Genomic DNA, 24185 nt, shown 5'->3' on the forward strand with positions numbered 1-24185 from the left:
TAATTGATGTTGTCAATTATGCTAATGCAGCAGTGCCAAATGCTCTTTGCAGAGATTGTGGTAGCAGAGTGGTGTGGGTTTTTCCATAAACACCCCCGCATGCTCAACGTGGGGTCCCAGGAAGGCAGCAGCTTTGCGAACAACCACAAGTCCCAACACCCAGCTGATTTTTTTCATATTGAGCTATTCAAACTGTCTGTTCAATCAGTGTCTTTGCTCCCTCCTGTTCTTTCAGGCACATCGGTACTTGCAAATAACGCACAAATCTGTTTGCAAAAGCAAGAGTACTTGTTCCTTTAGAACATAAATCTTCACATTTTTTGCATCACCTTGGCTTTTTAAGGGCTCTTACTTTATACAGGCAAGACTTACTGTAGTATTGGAAATGCCTAATGTCAGAGACATCTGAAAAGCAGCATCCCCTTTTTCAGCACAGCAGACGTGGGGAGAGTGAGCCATAGGTGGCTCTTCTGTGGCAGTGCCCGCCGCGCCGGGCTCACCAACCTGCTCTTGCCATGGCTGCGAGTGCAGTACGCGTCAGCACAGTGTCCGCACACGGGCGTGTTTGTGTCTCTCTTTGCACGATTCTGGCCTCTTTCCATCTTCTGAAACCTTAAAGTATTTGTTGGGGGTGGGGGGGGTGGGGGAGGGGATTTTCACTCTTTCCAACAAATGGCAGTTTGTTGGTGTTGGTCAGGTTTGTGAAATAAGATTTGGGTTATAGAAACACACTTTATCTTGTGATTTGTATGAAAGAGCATTTCTAAACATTCTAAGTGTAATGTGTGTTTTGGAAAGTAGTGTCTGAGCCGAAAGTCCTGTGATTGATGTTTTCTTGAATTTTCCCATTATAGGAGTAAAGAAGTTGGCGGGTTTGGTGGCATTTTTGCATTCAGGGTCTAGGCAATCAAGGAGTTTTCGTCTTGTTTATTCATTTACCTATTTATTTTTGTTCTTCTATATTTATATTCCCTTCTTAAGATCTGGATATTAGCAATTATTCTCCTAACTGATTTTATCCTCTCTCATTATCAAATTACAAAGATTTTTTTCCAAGCCATTTTGAGCACTATAAAGAGTAAGTCAGTATGGATGAGCCATATTTCAATGTTATATATTCATGAAAATTGTCAGCGAAGACAATGACAAATTTGGTAGACCTACTCAATAATATCATCTTCCGGGCCAGACAGACCTCCCTATATGAGCATTGATTAGATCAAGTCTCAGCAGTTGAACACCAGCAGTGCGGCAAAGCTGATGGGAAGGGGAAGAAGGCATTTCAGCCCCGATAGTCTCCTTTGGTGAAAAATGCACACCCAGAAATGGTCAGTTTGAGGTGTATTTTGGGGTTGCTCGATGGTGGTAAACTCCCCTTTGGCAAGTGGTGCCTTCTGTGGTCTTGGCTAGCTCAGGGACTCTCTTGCAGGCGGTGCCATGGCCCCTCTTGCTGATGCTGTTGCTGTGCCTGGGAAGCGCTAACAAGCACAAAATGCTGCGTGTCTGCTCATGGCTGTTCTCTTCCCTGCTCTACCCCCTGGTTTCCCATGGGATTTCAAATCTACGTGACAGCCTTGGATCTTGTTCAGACTGCTTTCTGGCACTGGGACCTTCCTGGCACTGCCGGAGGTGCTCGGGCGAGTAATCCGGCAGATGGCTGTGTTGCCCAAGCAAACTGAACACTCCACCAAAAGGGGCAAAATCCATCTGTGTCAACACATCTTCCCTCGGCTGGGCCGGGGCCGTGGGATAAGGCCACAGGAGCCATCGCAGATTCCCCACGCCAAGGATAAAGAAGGGTCTTGGACTCTTCAAAGAGTCTCTTCAAAAGTCCAAGAGTCTTGGCCTCCAAAATACATACAATATACAATGTAACATTCATGTTTGACAAAAGGCAACTATACTAAAACTTTACCAAAACCCGACACTTTGCATCGCTAACTTCCAGTTCCTTTGCACGGGAGAGCAAGCTGTGCCTCTCGAGGAGAACTGGCAGCAATGCACCAGCCCAGCTCATGAGGAGCGCTGGGGTGCGGTGCCTCCCTTTCTTCACAGGCTCGATCCAGAGCCCGCCGAACGCAGTCACAGTCATCTTCATTGTCTGGAACAGGCCTGGAGAGTGGTCAGGAGCCAGAACAGCAGTCCTAGATTGCTATCGAGTGACTGTTTTAATTTTTTTTCCCACACTAGGAATAAAGTCTGAGAACTTCAGACTAGATTCCTTCTCCAGATTGTAACGTTTTTCAAGTAGGTTAAGTTTTGAGTGTAAACCACTTGACATTGTCCCTTTAAATTAAATGTTGTGTCTACTACCGTGTCAGCCCTTTCCTAACCTGGTGCAGAGTAATAAAGCCCCAGAGCTTAGCAATGGGATATAAACTGCCGTGCAGTTTTTCTCTGCCTTTGTGAACCAGGCTTTCCTTTCTTCTTAATGGAATTAGCAAGTGAGACATAGACCTGAGCACCACGCATCCATCACAGCTAGAGAAACCATTTCTCATCTGCAGCTTTGTAAAAACGCTGGGGAAATTGCATCCTTGCATATGCAGATTTGCTTGGCTTTCAGTTCCGCAGGCTTCAAGTCAGAGGTTGTCACACTAAACAAATAGATTATTTAGGAAGCGTTCCTGCTTTTCCATCAAATCACTTAAAAATTGAAAAAAATCCACATTTTAATATTTTGACCAGCTGTGTGGCAGCATGAATGCTGTCTAGCTGTGGGGTCCACCTGTGCTCACACGCATCAGCACACACACTCCTGGTGTTGGGGAGTGCAAGAATAATACAATTCCTACATTCCTTAAAAAATGTGAGACTTTTAAATGTTGCTACAATTGTTAGTTGCATTTACAAGTGCAAGGTTTTATGGGGCATTAATGCAATTTTATAGCAGTGGGCACTGCAGCAGCCTAGGCTACCCCAAGTGTTTTTTCTTCTATAGAACATTCTCAAATTTACCTTTAGATCCTGCTTGGCTCCATCTTACTGAAATCTATGTAATTTTTTTTGGAATAGGAGATGGAAACACTGTTGTAGGGATCATAGAACAGCCTCACAAACAAGTCCCATACCAGGAAAGAAGCTGCAACACTCTGGAGTGCCGCGCCACTTACTCCTGACAGTCTTTTCCTGAGCAACATGCAAAATCGAAACAGGCTTATGGAGATTTTAAAAATAAGCAATAGGGAGAGAGAAATATTGTTCATTTAATCTGCCAGCCTCAAGAGAATACCTCACTTTTTATGAGAGTTCTCCTTTAACTTTGAATCACATATGCTAAGGTTGGTAAAACATGCCTTGGTTTTTTGGATTTCTGGTTTTTTGTGGTTTTATAATGAGAGAAATTCTTTTCATTACTTACAATTTCCCAGTGTCGTTCTCATGGAACCTGTAATTGTTAGCATTAAAACTTAAATTAGGTCTCCGGTGAACTGCTAGGCGTCGCTTTACCTAGGCTGATGTAGCTGAAGGAAAAAGAGCATTTCCATTTGTGTTTTTAAAGCTTAGCCCTCAAATTAGTCACTAATGAATGGAATCAAAAGTTGCAGAATTCATTTGTGCTTTCTTCCCCTAATAAACAAATCCTTTTTTGGATTAATGTTGTGAGTGAACGTTATCAAGAAAGCTATTTGATCTGTGTAGAAGCTCGGTAGCCTGAAAATTCAGTATGTCCAGGCTAAGAATTTGATCCGTAGGAAATAAACAGGAAAAGCAAGTACCGACTTGCCACACCGATATTGGGTTGAGATAAGATTTAGGGTGAGAGTGGGGGTTGTAATGCGAGTATATTTTCCCATCTGGGAATTCCATCAGAACTGTGCAAAATTCATAAAGCTCTCTCCAAATACTGACTCCCACTTCTTTTGCTTCCCCAAGACTCTGTACCTTACTGGGGTTTTTTTCCCTTATACTATCATGTAAGCAGCCTTCTGTAACATTTTGTTCTGTTAAAGGTTATGGATCAAAACAGAAATTGGCTGTGCAATAGAGATGAGCAGACCCGAGTTCATGTAGGCATTTCTACAGATCCTTCCGTTTGTGTCCCAGTCCATAAACGCATCATGTATCATTTACATATGTTTTGTCTTGTTTGGAGCATAGAAGCCCATTTTCCTGAGCAAACCTGAGTGTTCAGTACCCACTGGGTTTTTTGTCCCCTACTTGGTACCTGTGTTTTGATCGGAAGAATGAGTAAGTTCCAAGGGAGGTAGAGCGTGCAGGGAAAAAAAGGCTTTTTCCTGCTTGCGTATAAAAATGTGATCCCTAAACCTCGATCCAACTTGAATAGTGCCTGCTTTCTCAGTTGTCTTTAAGCAGATGCCTTCTTTCTAAAAGGACCTGTAAAGGCAGGGGACACCCAGATGAAATGAATGCAGGAAGGCCCCTTGGGAAAACACTTTCGTGCTTTGCAGTCGTGCTAGTTGTTATGCTCTAGTGAAAGCCACTTCCAGAATTTGTTTTCCCAACCTTTGCTTTCAGAAGTTTATGGAAATGAAGACCCAGCAGCATGGCCTACAACCACTGTTCAGAAAACCAGGTCGGGAAAAAACATGCAGCCTGGTTCTTCTGTAGGACCAACGAAAGCGCGTAGGTACGGCCTGAGGCGTGCTGTGACGCAGAGCAGTGGCACACGTGGCTCTTGCGATGCTCCGCTGCGGTGGCTGGGGTTCACCGTGCCAGCTGCGGTGCTCACTTAGGTATTGGTGTGTAACTCCTCGCACTTCATCCGCATGCCGGAAAACTGGTAGATACCAGCTGTCTTTGGCCTTCCGACACCTTGGTGAAGGCATTTGCCTCTTGACAGCATCTTCTTTCCCTTCTCTAACCCCCTGCCTCCCCTACAAGAAAGGAAAGTAAAAAAAAGTATTTGAGACAAGCCTCTGTCAATCTTCCCCAAGGGAAAGGCTGGGAAAATTAATCTTGTTGTCTGGATTTGGGGAGGAATTTTGCTCACCCTTGGTTCCACCCATCCTCTGGGCTCCAGGCACTTTGATTAGCTTGAGTTGGCCTTGAAGGATGCTGTTTGAGGTGGTGGTGCACAGCAGCTGTTTGCCATCCACAGTGCTAGTTTGAATTAGTTAATGGATATTAAGGAGTACCACAGTGTATTTTTATGCCTAGCAGCATTATTTTAGGCCTAGTTTCTGTAAATCTGCTGTTAGGAATTACAGAGCCTTCCCAAGGATTTGAGAGTTAAAGTTATAATCAGATGCTAAAATATCTGTTTTCAGGAAACATCAACATTTAAACATTTGTGTTTGATCTAGTCTGAAATGTAAAAAAAAAAAAAAAAAAATTGAAATATTCATAGAACTGAATTTCTTCAGAATTTTGTTTCATGGGATGTTTTGGCATTCTTCATGAAATGTTAGATATTGAAATACTATGAGATGAAAGCATATGACAGTTGCAATAAATAAGTTGTATAGTAAGGAAGGTTGCTACTTATAACTGCCTGAAACATCATCTTTTCTAGAAGAAGTATCATCATGTCAAATTACAATACAAACACAAGATAATTTGATCATTTAGACACATGAAATGGTAACCTGAACCTTAAGATAACAAAGGCTTTACCTAGGCTCAGGGAGTGTGAATGCGTCTGGTAGAGTGAAAAGAAATGCGGTTGGGGGAGAAAAGGAGCTGGTGTGTCTATTTTTAATAGACCTTTAGAATTAGACTACATGGAGACAAGTAGCAATTTCTGCCTCTTTTAATAGATGTGAGTAAAGAAAATAAAGACAGACAAATATCTTGCCACATCGGTTTCACTTTGCTGATGGTTCCACTTCTTTTCATTGACTACATCTGCTAAAACCCACACTTGTTCGAGCAATGCAACATAACTATTCTTTTTTGATTTCCTAACATTTAGTGTATGAGACACTGAAACCACTAGTGACAGGAATTTATTAAGAGAAATGGAAATGCTTGGTAGGAAGTAGGAATTCTGTGGGAGATGCAGCGTTTTGAGGATCAGCTATACCTTCTGCCGTACTCCCGTCCACAAAAGCATTTCCCTGCGCTGGGGCACCCTGCGGCACGCACCTGTACCACCAGCAAGGGAGGCACTCATAGTAACGCGGGTTTGAAAAGCAGCGCTTACCTGCTTAGCAAGGGGACTTCTTACACACTCGGGCTGTCACTTTACCATGGACCCATCCGTGTTAAGTTAGTGTGAAGCTCTCTTCCTGGAAATACAACAGCTCTAAATGAAATGCGCTATTACGGAACCGGTGGCAGCGCATTTCAGCATGTTATCGGCACTGAATCGAAATGCACTTTGCCTACTGCTACCCCCAGCCTTAGCCATTTTAGACAGCGTTACATAATGGCAAAATATTTTCCAGGAGAAAAAGGAAAAAAAATTATAACCCTCCCTATGGTTTTAATCTCCCTCTTTTATTCTGTCTGTGGTTTAAAGCTGTGTCAGGTGTACATCAAAAACACCCCCTCCCCAGGGTATTTCATTTACAATTTCATTTCATAATGGAAGCGTACTTGCATCTAGCTAGGATGGGAAAGGATTAAAAAAAAATGCGCTGTTCTAAAATCAAGTAGCAGAAGTCTAGCCTGTCTTTGTGCTCTCCAAATGAAGTAGCCATGGAAGGGCCTGTTATTAGTCTATAATATCAGAACTGATAAACTATTAGTGTTTTGTCAGGCATGATACATGCTAAACATTTTCCTCTGCAGATTGCCTCAACAAGAGCTGTGACTGTTTTTAGACACATCTGGCACTGCAGATTTTTTTCCATCCTGCATTTCAGTGATTTAAAGGGCCTTGGCTGGGCAGAAGGATGTCAGCTGTTTCGTTTAAAATACTGTTATAAGAGTGAATAAGATTTAAAGAGGCAGTGGGTGAAATTCAGGCCTTCCTGAAGCTAGTGGGAGAATGCCCATCGAGTTTAATGGCTCTGTGATTTCTTTATACATCTTTTTCATCCATTTTTATTCTTATTAAATTTTCCATTTCCCAAAATTGCCCTTTCTTTTCCATTCAGCTTCTCCCACTTTGAATATTAGTTCAAAGATAGTGCTAAGACAAAATACTAAACCCTTTATTTACACAAAGGCCATCTCTACAGCTCACTTCTGTGGCTCTTCTAGAAGACAATAATAACAGGTGCGGGGGTATAAAAATAGTAAATGCAGGTGTTCATTTATAAAAAAGATGTCCTTAATAGACTTTCCTGGCCATGCTTCAAAATGGGCTGCGTGACCACTGATGAATTTCAGGACCTCTGTGGTGCAGGGAAGCTGTTCTGCTCCTTAGGGAAAGAAATGGCAGGGCAAGCTCTGCACTCGCGCTGTGTCCCGTCACGCCAAAATACATCAACGTGTATAGGCAGGGGGAGCCATGGGGGCTGAAGAGAAGGGTCTGATGGGAGGTGGACATCGCAAGGCAACCAGAGCCTATCTGCAGCTGGCTTAGCGCAGGAAGCAGAGTCTGAACTGGGTCCATGGAGAAGTCACTTCAAGGACATTGTGCTTCTGGAAGAGTTTGCGGTCATCAGCCACGGAGAGGTGGGGGCTCCATAACCGTGTCTTCAGGGCAACATGCACCCTGGAGGGGTCTCTTTCAGCTTCTGAGGCTACTGGTAGGCACAGAGTATGTTCTGCAGCGTTGGGTGGTCTCCTCTCTGCATCTCAGAGACCAGTTGTAGCCTGATAGACCTTTGGCATTGAGTAATAGACAAAAAGTTTAAATTTGTATGGCGAGATTGAACACTTTTGTTGCAAAACCAAGAACATGCAAAGGTTTTGGCTTGATCCTGCCATCGCGGAGCTTCACAACAGGTGGGAACCAAAGTGTATCTTCAGTAAATCAGGTAAAAGAATATAGCAGGTTTTGCTGCAGTGGCATTTGATACTGTTTTACCATTTTCTCCTATGCTATGGGAATAGTAAGGGATCTCTTCCCATCTTCAGGCATGGGAAGGGAAACATACTGAACTCCTGATTACTAAGTAGGAATTTCTAACATATGCTCTGCTAAAAACTGATCCTCTGAGCAGCCACAAAATATTTTAGCAATAGAACTTGGCAGATACAGAAAGCAAAGCTGTAGGCTGTGTGGACCCATTGCCATCGCAGCTTTACAATGCAGGACTCAGAGGAGACAGGTGAGTAAAAATAGAGGCAAACTAAGCAGGATTCATCCCTCAGCAAGTGCAGTGCTTTGCTTTGTACAGAGGAGTGACCACAGTTTTGCAACATGCCAATAAGATGTTTCTGAACATAATAAAACTTCTCTGAATAGACCAAACAAAAGCAGTGACAAGCATGGCTGAAACCATGCTTTTAGCCAACGCCAGGCATATTTCTGAATAGTCACGGGCCATTCAGGGTCATAGTCTGGCAACTAAAATAACCGAGATATGCACAAGGGATTTGCCAGGCACGTGATTCAGGAAGCATTCAAAAATACCACATATAGGAGATAGTATTTTTATTTCAGTCTCCTATTTTCTTACACTTCCTGCAAATTCTGCAGCTCTTTCTTCAGTTTCCTGGATGAAATCTCTCAGGCAGCATGTTTTTACAAGCACAGATGCTACCTTGGAAAAAAAGAAAGGAGGGAAGGGAGCCAAATGGGTGTCACACTTCAGCTTGGCAGCACCTTACCAACATGCGCCCCCACTAAAGAAAGGGGAAAAAAAAGACTGCTTTTAGTAATCAAACCTGAATATAAAATTAGTGCAAAACTAGGGCTGTAAAACCTTCAGGTTGTCAAAAGGACTGAAGGAAATGCCTTCTGGCTGAAATGACGTCCCTGACCTACATGCCCACGCTGTCACGTACCTGGGTAACCTTTCCATCTCCGTGCCTTCCATCAAACCCCTCTGACAGTTTTGCCATTCATACTTGATTTCAGTTGTAATTTTTTGAGTTTGTTTGAAGTGTGCAACCAAAAAGTAAATTTTCCTAGCATCACGCTGGCAGGACTAAATATAAGTCGGAGACCTTTTCAAATACTGCTTCTTGCCATCCATTGATCTCCGCAGAAAACAATCCATTCGGAGCTGGAGTTCCTATTGGAAATTAGGGGACAGCTTGGTAATTGGATTAGGGTGCGCTTGTATTTGCAGTAGTTTCTCAAAATGAAACTCCAGTTTTGTTTCATTGATCGCCTGCCCAATCTTTCTGCCAGTAAAAGCCACTCACATAGCTGAAGAGACAGGGCGAGGATTGATGGAAAATGCAGTTTTGTTACATAAGATGTGTGTGCTCCTTTGATATGACCAGGTAGGTACAGGTAAGTGCATCTCCATTGAAACATGCGTTGTTCATGCACAGTTACATTGCTTAAAAAGCAATTTTTATCAATGTAGTCCTTAAAAATTGGAAGAGCTGCTAGCTGCATCAGTACTTAAATTCCTGCCAGCCACCTGCGTAGGTGCCAAAGAGAAAATAACTTCAGGACACTGAGATTGCGTGTGTGAACTGGAGACCTTTGGAGGCTCTGTTATTGGAGGGACTGGAGAGGAGAGGAAAAAACTGCACTTGACTTTTACCTTTCCAGAGATGGGTTGGAAGTTCTAAATCGAATTTACAGGTGTACTCCCTCCCAGAAACACGCCAGGCTCAATCATGTAGGAAGCACGAATTAGCCTGGAGGCAACTGCAAGGACTTAGGACACTACAACGCCCTGTTTTGCTAGTCCTTCAGAACAAATCTGCACCAGAACTGTTGTTCATAACTCTTAGCCTATCTAGCATTTTCTTCCATCAGAACATATACATATTTTATTCCGTTGCATTTATGAAAGATATGCTTAGACAGTTTAATCCCCGTACAGCCTTTCAGAGCTGTACAGTAGTTGCAGCTGGTCACAGCCTGCCCTAGCGTGAGCCACGTTGCTGGCCAGCCACGCCAAGAGCACTTGCACCCCATTTCTCCCATTTCATCATCCCCATGGAGGAAAAGGCACGTCCTAGGTGGGCAGAGCTGTACTAGCAAGCTGAAGCACAACCCTCCCCGAGCCCCCTCCCCGCGCACCCGCGCCGGGGAGATGGGAGACATTGTTCATCATGCGACTGTCCCCCGGGGCGGCACCAGCGAAACGATCTTGCTCCCTCTACACATCAATATTCTTGACACCCATCTTAAAACTTAGGTCATGCATATCCATCTACTCTTCAAAAAGTGTCACAAGGGTACAAATATCCCTTTGCTATTTTTAGGGCCGTATCAAAAGTATTTATCGGCTTTCTGGCACCTCATCCCATTTGTCATATTTGATGCTATCTGCCACTTGGCAGGGGAGGAGGATGAAGTCCTCTAGAAACGCAGTGGCAGATGGGTGAAACTCCATAAGCCAAGACTGCAGTGATGGTGACTCCCAGGGGTTGTTGTGCCTTTTGTCGCCATCAGGAAGCACCTGTCACGGTCCCCCGACAGCAGGCGGAGCAGGGCCTCGAGGGAGCAGCTCATCCTCACCTTGGCATTTGCCCACCCACGGGGTAGCGGGGATGGCGAGGATGTCCGCTCGCAGCCGTGGCGCAGGGCTGAGCTGGGAGAGAGGAGGACAGCTGATGTCTGGTGCTCCGCCATCCGCTCTGCCTGCCATTAGCACTCCCACACCGCCGGGTGATACCCAAAGACCGCTTCCTTCAGCGCACACCCATGCCTGCGCATCCCAGCACCAATAGGCACGAGGACAGGGCTCAATCTGTGTATCATACATAATTCATACTATTCATGCTCGGTGGTATGGGAGAGGTGTTGAGATTTGTGTTTTTCCACACATGCATTGCCAACGGGAAACTCTTGCAGCTCCTCTGTAGCACGTACCTTGAGGCTCCGCACTGGGCAGCGCTTCAATGCACAGGTAGCGTGTTCGGCCACCTTGTGTCACAAAATTGGACTGTTCTAGCACTGGTGGGTTTTAGAAGGCAATGTATTCAGGTTGAAACTTTGCCCACATACCATCTGCTTCAGCCTTATCTTCCTTGAACGAGAAAGCTGAATATATAATGTCCACTTGGCTCCCCCGGCGTTACGTAAGTTTGTGGTTTTGTGTTAGGTTTGCAGTTTGGGAGCTCCTCGGGAGTGCTTGCAGCAAGCTCCTGCTCGTGTTTTCAAGTGAAAGATCAGTGACAAAAATCAATACCATCCTCATAGCTATAATGAATGCGACCCACAGCCTTTTTTCGGATGACCACAAGCTTCCGTCATATGTCTGAGGCCTATTTGCAAATATTGATTTGTATTGCAGATTATCTGTAGCCATTTCATATGCAATCTTAAGGTCCTGCAGTTTTGCTCTCTGCGCTCGGTTTGGTATCAAAGGTAAAACTATAAATCAAAAGATTTGCCCATAGACGCTATTGATAGCCAAGGTTGCCAAGTTATGAAAATGAGATGTTTCAGGGGGTTTTAAGCTTCTTAAGGAGGATGGTTCTCAGAAAGCTCCAGTTGAGTGAAAGCATGGCTTTGGAATCACGGCAGAATCTGTTTACTCGAAGTGGGGGAAAAAAGTGGAACCTTCATATGCAAATGTATGGCATTTGGAAATGTCATATAGCCGCATCTACATATAAATAAGCTGCTTTCCGAGTGCTGCACTAGCAAGGCTGCTTTGATAGAGAAATTGCATAGTAGCACGCAAAGCAGAAACAGCAGGACACCACTTGGCCAAGTTCGGGGAGGTCTATTCCTTAATCGCCACTTAACTAAGTTAACTAATGTTGCTGCGTTGCTGCGTGTTAGGCCGGGAAGGGTTGCGAATAGCTGCTGTTGCTTTTGCTGCTGGGGAGACACATGTGTCTGTACATGCCGCATGGGGCTGTGTGATAGGGACCACGGTCTGGCTCCTGTCCCAGAAGACAGCGCTGAACACAGATGCTCCCTGTGCCAGCATCCCTCCTAGCCACCCTCTGCCTCGTTCCATAGATCTGTGCCTGTTTGGTCTGAAGGAGACACAATTTGGTCATATAAAGAAGCACCTTCTGCTGCTAACATCCACGTACTGGGATGGTATTTCCATCTCTCTTTAATCTGGTATTAAGAGTAAATTGCAGCTCTCAGGCATACTTTTTCAGAGGGGAGGACAGAGAGAGGAGCCTTGGGCTGGATCCCGCTGTCCATTTTTGACCCCCTCCAGCATTGGCACTGATGAGTAGCTGGAGGAGAGGCGGATGGGAGGGAAAGCAAGCCATCAGCCAAGCCACTGGGAGGAATTTCTCGCAGAGCAGTGACACCCGCTCGGCTGGTGCCGTGCCGCGTGTGATGGATACAGCATTCACGCCTCTACCTTCAGGCGTGCAGCCTAATTGGAGGGAGCCTCACCAGTCTCTAAACTGACACCGACTTTTTTTCAACACAGAATTACAATAATATTAAGGTTAACTCATCCTCTGAGGGCTTTGTCATGGGCTGCCTAAGGACATCATACACAAGGAGAAAAATTGCTACTTTATTCCTTGACATGGCTGGTTTCTGAAGGGGGAGGAGGCCGCTCCCACGGGGCCAGCAGCATCTCTCTTAGACATGGGAATCCGAGTGAAGGGAACGTTAGTGGCATGCCAAAAACAAAGAGTAGCTGAGTTAGCACACAGAGGGATTTAATCTATTCTAGGAATGGGGTTAACACAGATTTATTCAATCCTGGCACAAAAGAAGGAAGCACAGACTCGAAGGGCCCCTTTACCCGGGGCTTTGATAAATCCACAATACAGCCCTGCATCATTACATCGCATCCGTAGCAACGACTGCAGGCCTGGGGACCAGCCGTCGCTGCGGCACTCTTAAGGAGCTCCATCGGTGTAGTTTATCCACAAAACTATTGAGATGGCTTGGTGACGGCTCACACAGAGGCGACTTGGGGACCTGAGGACCTGTCCCATCTACCCGACTGGGAGGTGTGCAGGTGCCATTCACACGCAGCCATGGACCACTCCAGGAAGCTGCTGAGGGAAGAGGTCAGTGTGTCACCTCTTGATGTCCTCAAATGAAGTGTGGAGGTGCTTATGCAGCATCTGCTTTTAACAGCAGCGACACTGCTTTTGTTTTGGTGGCCTTGGTAGGGGTGATGGGTGAAACGGGAGAGAGAGCAGAGGAGGTCAGGCAAGGTGAGACAACAGCCTGCCTTAGCTCCCTGAGTGGAACGGTCACCCGAGGGAGGAGCTGTGTCTGCCGAGAGCCCCTGTACGCTGAGAACGTGCTGGTTTGGAGCAACGCATTAGCCCGTACAGCAGGGTTTTTTCTTTTCTTGGCTAATATTGCTGGGTCCCTGTTCAGCCATGCGAGCAATGCTTGCTAGTATGCGCTTTTCTCACTGTGCCGTTCTGGGGTTGTGTTGCACCTTGTAGCTACTTGGTAGCACCTACTCGTGTGTGTAGGAGCCTGGGCTGCTAGGGGTCTACACCATCACTAGGATAAGGCACCTGTGGCGAGCCACTGAACACGGGTGGAGTATGGCCACTGAAAGAACAAATGAGAGTTTAAAAAAAATGTTGTGTTTAGTTTTGAGTAGTTAAATGGTCTTGTTCTGTGCAGGAAAATGATTAACAAGTTGCCTAATTTCAAACAGTCTTCCCAAATAAGGAAGATACATTCACAGAAGTTTTAGATAAAAGTGCTTCTCTGTTTCAAAAGTTCAGAGATAGCTTTAACATATATAGCATAGCCCCCATATACATGCTGACAAGCTGAAAGTATTTTGTTCTCCGTTTGAACATCTGGGGATTATTAGTGTCTTAATTCATTGGTTTCTATTATTAATTATGGCAGCAGGCTGAATAATTACGATACATTGCTTGCAAAAGACAGAGCACAATATTTTTTTTTCCAAGTGCACTAGGACATCTTGCCATCATCTCAAACATAAAAAGCACTAGATTATTTTTAAAAAGGAAAGTGGATGTTATCTTATTCCAGGGAACTCATTTGCATAGGGACATTTAAAATTAATAAATTACTGTGTTGAGCAGGCCTATTTTGTGCCTGAGAAAAGAACTGAATGCAATTTAATTCACAAAGTCCCATTTCATTTTTTTTTTTTTTTCCTCTCGGTAAAATAGCTAATACAGGGAGGGTATTTTTTTGTGCCGTTTATGTAGAAAGACTCGCTGGAAGTTTGTACGTGAAGTGGCTGCAGGATGAATTTAGGTTAGGGCTGCAGCACCGTGGTGCCAGACGTTTTCAGCTGACATTTGGTGTCTCACTTTCCACAAGCTCTCGGGGCGAGGGGGCTGGCGCGCTCCCACAGAGCAGCAGCAAGCGCTTCCTTCGGAATTTTCGCTCCAACACCCACCCAGTGATTTTCAGGCAACTTGCTTGCCACGCGTTTTCTTCGTTGTAAAGAGAAATTCTATATTCTTAAGATCCGAGAGCAAGGTTTGAAAGGTTTTAGAGGAAGGGAACCTAATCAAGACAATTAAGAGGTGAGACCCGAGCAGCTGTTAACGGCGAGGGCAGCTGTGCCGGTGGACGGCAGCTCTCCCAAGGGCAGGGTGTCTGGAGCTGTCGAGCAAAGACTCAGCAGAAATCTCTTTTCTCTCACCACAGCTGGGTCTGAGCTGGGATTTGTCACCACGGTTATTCATTACAAGTAGGTAGGACTCCTGCTTAAGGACCTCCTCCTGCTAAGCTGCTGTGGGACCTCAGTTCCTCTTAGATGCTTGTAAAGAGGAGGGAAAGTACCAGCAAACCTGCTAAAGCAATTCTGTGCTTTCAGAGGGAGCAACACCGTTACTACCCCATTCCTCCTGACTTTGCAGAGGGACCTTCGACCTGTTCCTGCAAACGTTCCTGGGCTGAGGAAGCTCTCTTTTACCCAAAAAGAGCAGCGAAGACTGCAGATGAGTAACGTCACCCGTCCTTAGGCTCAGCCACATGATTCAGGTTCCCCCCTGGTCAGTACTGAAACTCTCCCACAGAACTCAGGGCACCCTCTGCCTTTGCTCCACAGGTTGATACTCTCTGGACCTTTATTTTGATTTCAAATAAGAGCTGCACACCGAGTCTCTGTGGTGCAGAGCAGAAGAGTCTTGTTAAGTTCCTAATGCTGTGCTCTGCGGCGTCTCTTTGGGAAAGCTGCCAAGGAGTTGGGGGGGACACCTGCCATGAGGGCAACCCCTTTGAGAAAGTTAAGGATGTACATTTGACCCAAGAATCCCTTTCCTCCTTTACAAATCCTCTGATAATGTGATGTGTAAGGAGTTACTACCTCAATATCAGCGAGAGCTTTCGGCAGCAAATTTGACTGACCTCAGCGGTATTAAAAGATTAAATTATTACGTAAGTCAATTCTCCTTAACCACTGTTGCCAATGAGATAGGTGTCAAAATAGCTTCTGCTGCACATCATTCACCGCTTCATCCCTTACTTGGTGAAATAGAGTTGTGTGTGTGTGTGTATATATATATATATATGTATGTATTTTTAGGACCTCCCTTGGTCCAGTGATGACTGCACACTAGGTATTAACACTGTACATGAGCCAGTATTTTTTCATATGGGCATAACCTCTCAGTTATTATTTCTATAAGCTCCAACGTGACACACTGTACAAGTGAAAATGCCAACATGAGAACTTACAGGCTGTGGCCCTCTACGTTGCTTGCTTGAAATCACCAAGGAGTTCTCACTGATTCAAACATAAAGAATAACAGAATTACCAGCCCGGCAGAACTGATCGTTAAGTGCCTGGCAGTCAATTTTTGGATGTAAGAAACCTTTTTTTGCTTAGATTTGTTATCTAATATCTCCGAAGTGTATTGCGGGAACTTATGTCTGGAAGGAATTTGCTGGGCACTCCAGGCAGTACTTCATATAATCCTCATCAAGGGCACTACCAGATCTATCCGTGTGTCAGTGGCACGACTCCACATGTTCGGTTGTGTGGCAGAAGCTGCACGCTTGCTCAGCTGGGGGCTGGGCACGGGGGGCTGCCCAGGGAAGGGGCTGGCTGCTGCATTGTGTTCATTGCTTGCATGGTCCTGCAACTGGGCAGACCATGTCAGCTCTTGAATTTCAGCCTTCACTGAAATATGTGCTTGAGAATCCTACTCGTGCACATTCAGCTGCCAAAAACGGAAAGAAAGGCACATAGCTAAACCAGAAATTAAATAAAAAGAATACAAAATATGTTTGAAATAATTCTTCTGCTCCTTAATAGAGGACAGGCACAGCCATAGATGTTAAGGCAAGATTTAGGCAAGATAGCTTTAAATAATGTATTTAACATTTCGCAAGGTAGTCCATCAGGAAAAGAAAGATCACTGAGTGGGTGGCCAGGCACCCTGGATAACTTTTCAGGATCCAATTTATCCCAGCAAAATAGCTCATCGTCTCAGCATCTCCCTGCCATCCACAGAAGGGCTGGAGAACAAGTGTTCAACTGGGAGACTCTTCTCGTAAGCAAGATGATAAGCTGTTTCAGTCTACACAAAGTAGCATCTGGCCTCAATGCATTTAAAAATAATCTGTTTTGACTAGTGTAGCTTATATGATAGGCTATCATGTCATGTTCTGGCACTAACAAAAGATGTGAATATGAAATGTCATGTTAGGCTAAAGATGCAAAAAGTGTTGCAGAAATGCAAAAAATGTTGGCTTTGTCAAAGTGGCATTTTCTATCAGAGAAATGCTTCAAAGAAGAAGCTTTCTGAATTCAGTTGATCTGGAGGGTGAGGGTGTATTTCTTTTTAAAATAAAAAAGAGAAGCATTTTGAGAAATGTGCCAGGAATTAGATTTGTCCAGAGATAGGAGAGACTGACCTAGTCAGTCCAGTTTTTATCTTCAGGCTTTACAGCTTCTGTCTCAAATTCTAACCATCACAAAAAGGTAAAATCTGGTTTTTCTGGTGCAAATAAAACTCACCCATAGTTGCCAATGACAATGCAGCAAGTCTAATGTTTGAAGAGGAGCTACTGAATTCAGGGTTACTGAAACCTGGCTAACTGTGAATTTGGTCTGGGTCGTTGCTGTATGAATACTGCTCTGCTGTGCTTGGGAAAAAGTGGGTAAATTTGTATTTCAGCTTTGTTCTCTGTATGTGTGAGCTTGGTGTGGTAGAGGGGCTCCTTAGGTTAGTGGTACTGTAACCTAGTTAGTGTGGATTGCCTCTAGTGCGGAATTTATAAGCAATCCAAAATTATAATAAGGGGGGAGAAGTCTTAATTTATTTTGTTTAGGTTTAATATTTTAAAATTTGTACAGTTCCTATTTGATTCATAATTTGAACCTGTTTTTTATTCATATCCTCTCTTTTTAGAGATGATTTGTAGTTCTTGTTCCATAGTGATGTAAACCCTGTGATGCATTCGTGAGGGTTAGTTTCTCATCGACGGCCGGATTACTGAGAAGCGCTCAGATCCTTCAGAGATGTGAGCAGCCAGTTTTAACACGAAGGAGCTTTTAAAGCATGTCTTGGTGTTCGGGGTCTCTGTTTTGGATCTGAAAAGGTGTTTTGTGTAATGAGGAAAATAACCTGTTTTGAGGCAGGGAAGCCCTTTGGATTAATCCAAAATGTGCTGGAAGAAGGGAACTTCTTAGTCTGAACTGAGTGATGCTTTTATTGTTGTCTATCTTTTGAACATCTGAAATGGCAAGTCAAACTAAATACCGGGGTTTTTTCCCCCTCTCTGCCTTTATGTTCAATCCCTAAGTCTTTTAGAAGAGTCATCAGTCGAAATGAGGGACTGCAGGCAATTCATGTCTGGGTTTTGTGGTGCCTTCCTAGCCAGATGACAAGTCTTCCCGTATGAAGTGTTTATCCTATGAAGTGCTAGCAAAGCTTGGGCCAGCTCATTTTTGATTCAGTAAAGGCTTTTCCATCATGAAATTACACCTAGAGGTGTAATTACAAGTTCTGCAGGAACCTAGATTTACTTTAAAGCATACTACAGACATTTTTAAAGTAAACACGGTTTCTGCCCACATGATTGCAGAAGGAGGAAAAATCATTCCTCTTTTTACCAGCCCTACAGTCTACACGCAGTGAGAGCATCTGCCAGTCTGGGACAGGTCCCAGTTCCCCTTTCAAGTCCTAGCACATTACTCTGTCCTGGAAGTAACAATTTCTCTCTCACACACACACACGCACGCACGCACACGCGGAACAGTCTCCTGTTCTTCAGGAAGGAATCAAACTTCCTTTGGATGGTGGAAGATTTGAAGGAAATGGCATAATATTCTCCACAAGAGAAAAAATGTGTATTAATAAGGATCATGTATTAATAAGGATCCTGTATTTCCTGCTGCAGTTTCCTGGGCAGAAATATATTTGAGTATGGACCATAGCAGAGGTCCAGCACACCCAGAAATTGTCGGGCATGGTGCATAGATGATCATTTTGTGGGTACGGAGTCCAGCAAGTCCCAAGCACAACTGGACCTGTGTGTGTGCACTGGGCAAGTCCATTGGTAGCTGACACACATAATACACGTTTTTTTCTGATCTGGGAAGATTTTCTGGGGGAAAAAAGGAACATAGATGAGGTCCTGGTAGGATGATAACTCTCTGCGTAAGTATCTCACGTGCTGGTAGCCACTGCCTCACCTAGAGGGTTGATAGGTCGCCAAAAATGTTTAGCACCAGACCGAATGGACCTTCTGCTCCCATCTCTTTCCAGTAGCAGAAATTCCTGGGCCAGCTCTCGAAGGCGGTTATACTGTGCCTACAGCACGTCTCCTGTCAACCCGTCCTGCCTGTGCCGTCCCAGAGGCGTCACTGCACTGTGATGCCCGCTTCTGCGCCGCGTTGTCGTTCACAGCCTTCACAGCAGCCTCGCGCAGACACCCCAGTGTGAGCAGGGAGCCAGGAGAGGCTGTGCGTTTAGAAAAGATAAAGCAATGGTCCCTAGTGCAGGGCTCCTGAAGGTCCTAACGATAAAAGAGAAGTTCGTGCTGTCTGCGGGGCTGTAGAGGTTGCCCTGTCATTCTCATTTGCTGAGAGCTTGTCCTCGCCTGGTTTAACGTAAGGGCAATATAACGAACTTCAGTAGCACAAGTTGTTAAGAGACTCGTAAAAGTCTCCTTGGACAACAATGACAGGAAAGAAATTCATTATGAAAATCTGGATCTTGGATCTGCCGCACACACTTTTCCCAAAGGTGGGATAATACCTGCGCACACCTACTGCCGGCAGGGCTGGCTGGGAGGCAGAACACAACCTGCAGTTGTTTCCTGACACTCGGGGACTCCTCTCGGAAGGTGCAAATGCTTCAGCATATTTGTGTGCAAACGACATTTCCTCAGACATCTACCATGAGAGGTTTTTTCTTCTGCTTTTAATTAGTTGTGGCTAGATGTTACTACCACGGAAAAGGGATTTTTACCATTTGAGATATCGTAAGTATCGGTTACATGGAAGAATTTGCCAAAATTACCTAGAGTAATTATCACCTCGGTGGCCTACAAAGTTCATGTGAGTTTATTGCAAGTAACACTCTGCACTCCAGCCCGTGGTGTAGATGTTGAGCACATGCCTGTTTGAAAACCAAATGAAACCTCCATTTTCCTGGCTGCCTGGAGGGAAAAGTTTTGCAGGATTTGCAGTCTCGGTGGCTATGTGACAGCTGCAGAAGTAGGCACAGAAAGCCAGACTAGTTTAGCAGTGCCCAGGCTGTGGGATGGGGAGGAGGCCAGCAGGCTCTGCGGCATGGGGCATGCAGCACTGGTGAGAAATGTCAGCTCTGGACTCCTGCTCCTCCACTTCAGCCGTAAAATTATCTTTCCAAATACGTTGTATTGAATGACCAAATATATTGTAATGGTATGTTACATGCAAACGTCCAGAGCCTTGCTCCTAGCTTTGCCTGGGTGTGAGGAGGCAGTCTGTAGAGGATAACAGAAATGAGCAGGCGTTTTTCATGTGCTCGTCTGGTTTTGAATATTTTGGGGTTTGAATACTCAAATTATTTTTCCTGCTGTCTCATTTGCTGTAACTTGACAGTTACCAGGAGTTAGACAGCCAGTAGAATGACAGAACACCTTGCAAAGCTTTGTACCTACAGCAGCCCACCTGTTTCAAGGTGCAAACCCTTGCTCTTGCTTCCTGTAAACAACATCTTTCACATCTTGTTCTTCTGATTTTCCTTTCTTTCATACGCTGAGTTCTTTCCATTGTTTCACCTTATCGTGCGTTGTCGGGTTAATGTTCCCTTCACCTGTGTTCACAGAGAATGCGAATAAACTGGAAGAAAGTGCGAGAGGGATCTACATCCCTTGTCCAGAGCATTACAATGGCTTCTGCATGCATGGCAAGTGTGAGCACTCCACTAACATGCTGGAGCCGTCTTGCAGGTAATCCTTCTCCTACCAAGGCTACATGCATGAAAATACTGACTTACAAAAACACTTGATCTAGATAAACTATGGAAAATAATGGTAACCGTGGCCCTTTGTGCTACAAAACCCGTTAGATGTAAATTATTCAACAAAGTCCCCATTTCATGTGGCAAAAGCGTATTGAGTTATGCACAATGTTAATTGATTGTAAAACCGTTCCGTAACCTTCAGTTATATTTAGATATATTTTAAAAAGCACTTCAGCCGGTGCTCAGGCAGCTGCTAGGTAGCCTCCTCAGCCTGAAGGAGAGGAGGGCCACCAGGGGTATGGCCCTGCTGTGGCAGGAGCGATGCTCGTGGGACAGTGAGCTGGGGTGAAGGTGGCTCCTTCATGCCAGGGCTTTGGAGGAGGCTGGGGCAGGGAGGAAGGGTAACACTGAAAGGACGTGTTTCTGCAGCGAGTGCCTCCCTGCAGGGGTGGAGATATTACTTCCAAAGTCCAACCAGCAGCCTGGTGGCAAGGAAAGGGACTATTACACATGAAGCACTGTTTTCCTGGGACACTGGCCTGGAAGAGCAAAGATACGGACCAGACTTATCCCCCAGGGCAGACCCTCAAGCCAGCTTCTCCCAGCTCCCACAAACAGGCAGGGCACATTTTGCTCTTTGCAGCTGCTGCGTTTTAGGTTCTCCATTCAGCTGGAAATGTCCTTTTCTCAAGCTGCTGGCAGCTCTGGGAGGGCAGGAGAGGAGAAGGGTGGGTGCTCAAGGCTTAACCCGCCAGCGTTAGCACAGCACTAACACTTCTGAGAGGAGCCCAGGCAATCTGGCTCCGTCTCTTATGGTTGCTGCTGCCATTGACCTGGATTTGTGCATCTTCTTGCTTGGGCTTTTTAGGGGAAACAGGGCAAGAGCTGAAATGGGAAAACCACTGTTTGCTCCCCAAAATCACAGAGGGGAGATAGATGTCAGGCTGCAGGATGGGAACTGGTGAGCAGTGCAGCAGGCAGCATTGGCGTGGATGGTTGCAGCATCAACAGAGGGGTTTTTTATAGCAACCAGACAAAATGTAAATGATGTATCCACTTGCAGGAACATCTAATCACATTTCATACGGAGCATGGATGATTGCTTATCACCTCCTTAGGGGTAATCTGCATAAGGAGCCACAACTAGACGGCTTTTCACCCTCCCCCACCTCTCCAAAGAAAGGGAGAAATCTAAAAGATGTTGTGCAAGGAACTAAATGGATTCTCATCACAACGTGCAAGTAGCTCCACTTGATGCTAGATAAGTCCCAGTCCCCTGGGCACCTCCTGGCACCATCACAGTGTCGTTCACTCTCACAGACCTCGGTGATGCTGAGGATCTGAAGTCTTCCCTCTGAGAGGTCTGGGAGACTCTGGTACTCACTATGGGGGGCCCATCCTGCAAAAAAAGCACATAAGCTTATACTTCTGACACTGATATATTATTTTTTTTCTGATATAATTTTTTTGCAGCATTCTTTGAAAGCAGCAGATATAACCAGAACAAATATATTTTGTTTCAGATGTGATGCCGGCTATACTGGACAACACTGTGAAAAAAAGGACTACAGCGTTTTATATGTGGTTCCAGGTCCAGTACGATTTCAGTATGTCTTAATAGCGGCTGTGATTGGAACCATCCAGATTGCTATCATCTGTGTTGTAGTCCTCTGTATTACAAGGTCAGTATCTCTGGTACTTTGCAATAGAAAAAGAAAAGACTTTTGTTTTTCCTACTTTGTGCGCTGATTATACAGATTTCTGCAGTGACACCACTGATAACAAATGCTGTTTAATTCACCAACAAACAGAAGATATCGCCTGGGCCAGCCAGCCAGTGCTGCTTCATTATTATGACTGAATTTTTACTTCCATCTTAATCAAACTTAGGTAGCAACGGTGCCTACAGCAAATGAAGTTTCCTATTTTGTATTCAGATGCTTGGACAAATATTGTTCATATAAATAAGGGGAATATAAATACAGCAGCTGGATCAACACTTAATAAAACTAATCATATCTCCATCTGGTTTCCTCAAGGGCCCATTCCCTTAGTCATAATCAGGCAGAGCATACAAACTTTGAAGCCTGTTTGCAATCCCATTGATTAAATGATTTCATTAGGCTTGTGTATATGTTCAAAGGTACCGCACATGTTTAAGGTCTTCACTAGGTGGTGGCATGCCAAGCCATATAGGTTTTATTTATTTTTTCTTAAATGAGGAGGAAAGAGTAGCAACTTTCGCTATTTTCCAAGAGTAGCTGGAAATGACAGCCCCAGGGTAGTTCAGAGTGAGATGGGCAAAGGCAGTAAATGGGTAAATCCCCTTCCCCTACTACACGTGCTGCTCTGCTTTCCCACTGAACTGCCTCTAGGAGGGCTGGGGGTAAGTTCTGAACTTCAGGCATCTTCAGGCTTCTCTCAGAAATCACAAGCTTAAATTATTTCAGCTAGCAACATAGAGAAATCACTCTTTTAAAAATAATTTTATTTTTAAAATACAAAAAAATAAAAGCCAGGTATCGTACCTCTGTAGAAGATAAAATCTTTATTATATTCCAGTCCCTGTGTTGCAGTCCCTACCCAGCTGGAAGCTGGAAGACAAGTGTAGCATTTGTTCCTGGAAAAAAAAAAAAAATAAAAAAAAAAGTCACAAATCCTTCTCTGGCCTAAAGGAATAAACCAAAACCATCTGATGAAAGGCAGATGCTTTTTTGGCCAAGCTGAGTCATCACAGAATCATTTAGGTTTTAAAGACCTTTAAGATCATCGGGTCCAGGACTCGTTAATGCAGCACTGCCAAGCCCACCGCTGAGCCATGTCCCTAAGTGCCACGTCTACATGGGTTTTGGACACCTCCGGGGATGGCGACCACACACCCCCCCGGGCAGCCTGTCCCAGGGCTTCACCGCCCTTTCGGTGGAGAAATGTTCCCTCAGACCCAACCTAAACCTCCCCTGGCGCCACTTGGGGCTGTTTCCCCTCGTCCTGTCACTCGTTCCCTGGAAGAAGGGACCGACCCCCCCTGCCCACAGCCCCTGTCAGGCAGCTGCAGGGAGCGATCAGGGCCCCCCCCGAGCTGCCCCCTCTCCAGGCTGAGCCCCCCCAGTGCCCTTTGGGGCTCCTCACTCAATGGCAAATGCCTAATGAGGCAGTAGATTAGGCTGGTATTCACAGAAATAATTCAAACAGCCAAAAATGTAGGGTGTAGTAAGAAAGAGAAGATGGTGTAGTAACTGATAATGGAACAAATGTTCTGTATCATCTTGTCAAGTGACTTTACTTTTGTCACCTTGATGCAGTCCCTCAGAGTACTTCGGAGAACGAAGGCAGTGTGCTGAGTGATCTGGTACTGTCATGCAAATCACCCATCGCACTGTTTTCATAGGTGGATGGTACCCTTTCCCGCACACTTTGTAACCAAGTTAATTTATGATCTTTTGACTTTTTTCTGTAATGCACGTAATTACTGCGGAGCATCCTCCATCCCGGCATAATGATTCAAGATACATTTGCAAAAGTGTACTCCTAAGTGGCCTAAGAGAAATCCACATGACAAGAGAGCATTGTGGCAGCATGTGCATAAGTAATTGAGTTTTTGAAGTCAGCTGCTTTGGAGAACCTGACTGTACTGGTTTGAACTCCACATCCTATTGCTAAAACTGCCCCGCCAGGTTCCTGGGAGAAAGAAGGGAAACTTTACTTGCTCAGAGGCCACTGCAGCCAGATTCTTTGCTGCTCATTTCAGTGCAGCTTCACCTAATTCATTTATCAAAGGAGTTGAGTGCAGTGTCCAAACCCTGCAATGGAGCCACATGAGGCTGCTGTTGCAAATCTTTTAGCTACCGTTACTGTTGTTGCTCTTAAACTCATACCTGTACAGTGGTGCAAGTCGATGGGGTGTCTTCCATTGC

At 45.0% G+C, this 24185-nt stretch overlaps 1 protein-coding gene across 1 annotated transcript in view; it reads left to right on the top strand.

Moving 5' to 3' along the window:
* TMEFF2 (transmembrane protein with EGF like and two follistatin like domains 2) overlaps positions 1 to 24185 on the top strand; it is a 131091-nt gene that overhangs the window by 101440 nt on the left and 5466 nt on the right. Inside the window, exons 8-9 of the mRNA XM_055719288.1 lie at positions 20134 to 20257; positions 21795 to 21953. Of these exons, the coding sequence (XP_055575263.1) occupies positions 20134 to 20257; positions 21795 to 21953 (283 nt within the window). The remainder of the gene's footprint in view (positions 1 to 20133; positions 20258 to 21794; positions 21954 to 24185) is intronic.

Source organism: Falco cherrug, chromosome 8 (genome assembly GCF_023634085.1).
Source record: "Falco cherrug isolate bFalChe1 chromosome 8, bFalChe1.pri, whole genome shotgun sequence".
NCBI classification, from domain to species: Eukaryota; Metazoa; Chordata; class Aves; order Falconiformes; family Falconidae; genus Falco; species Falco cherrug.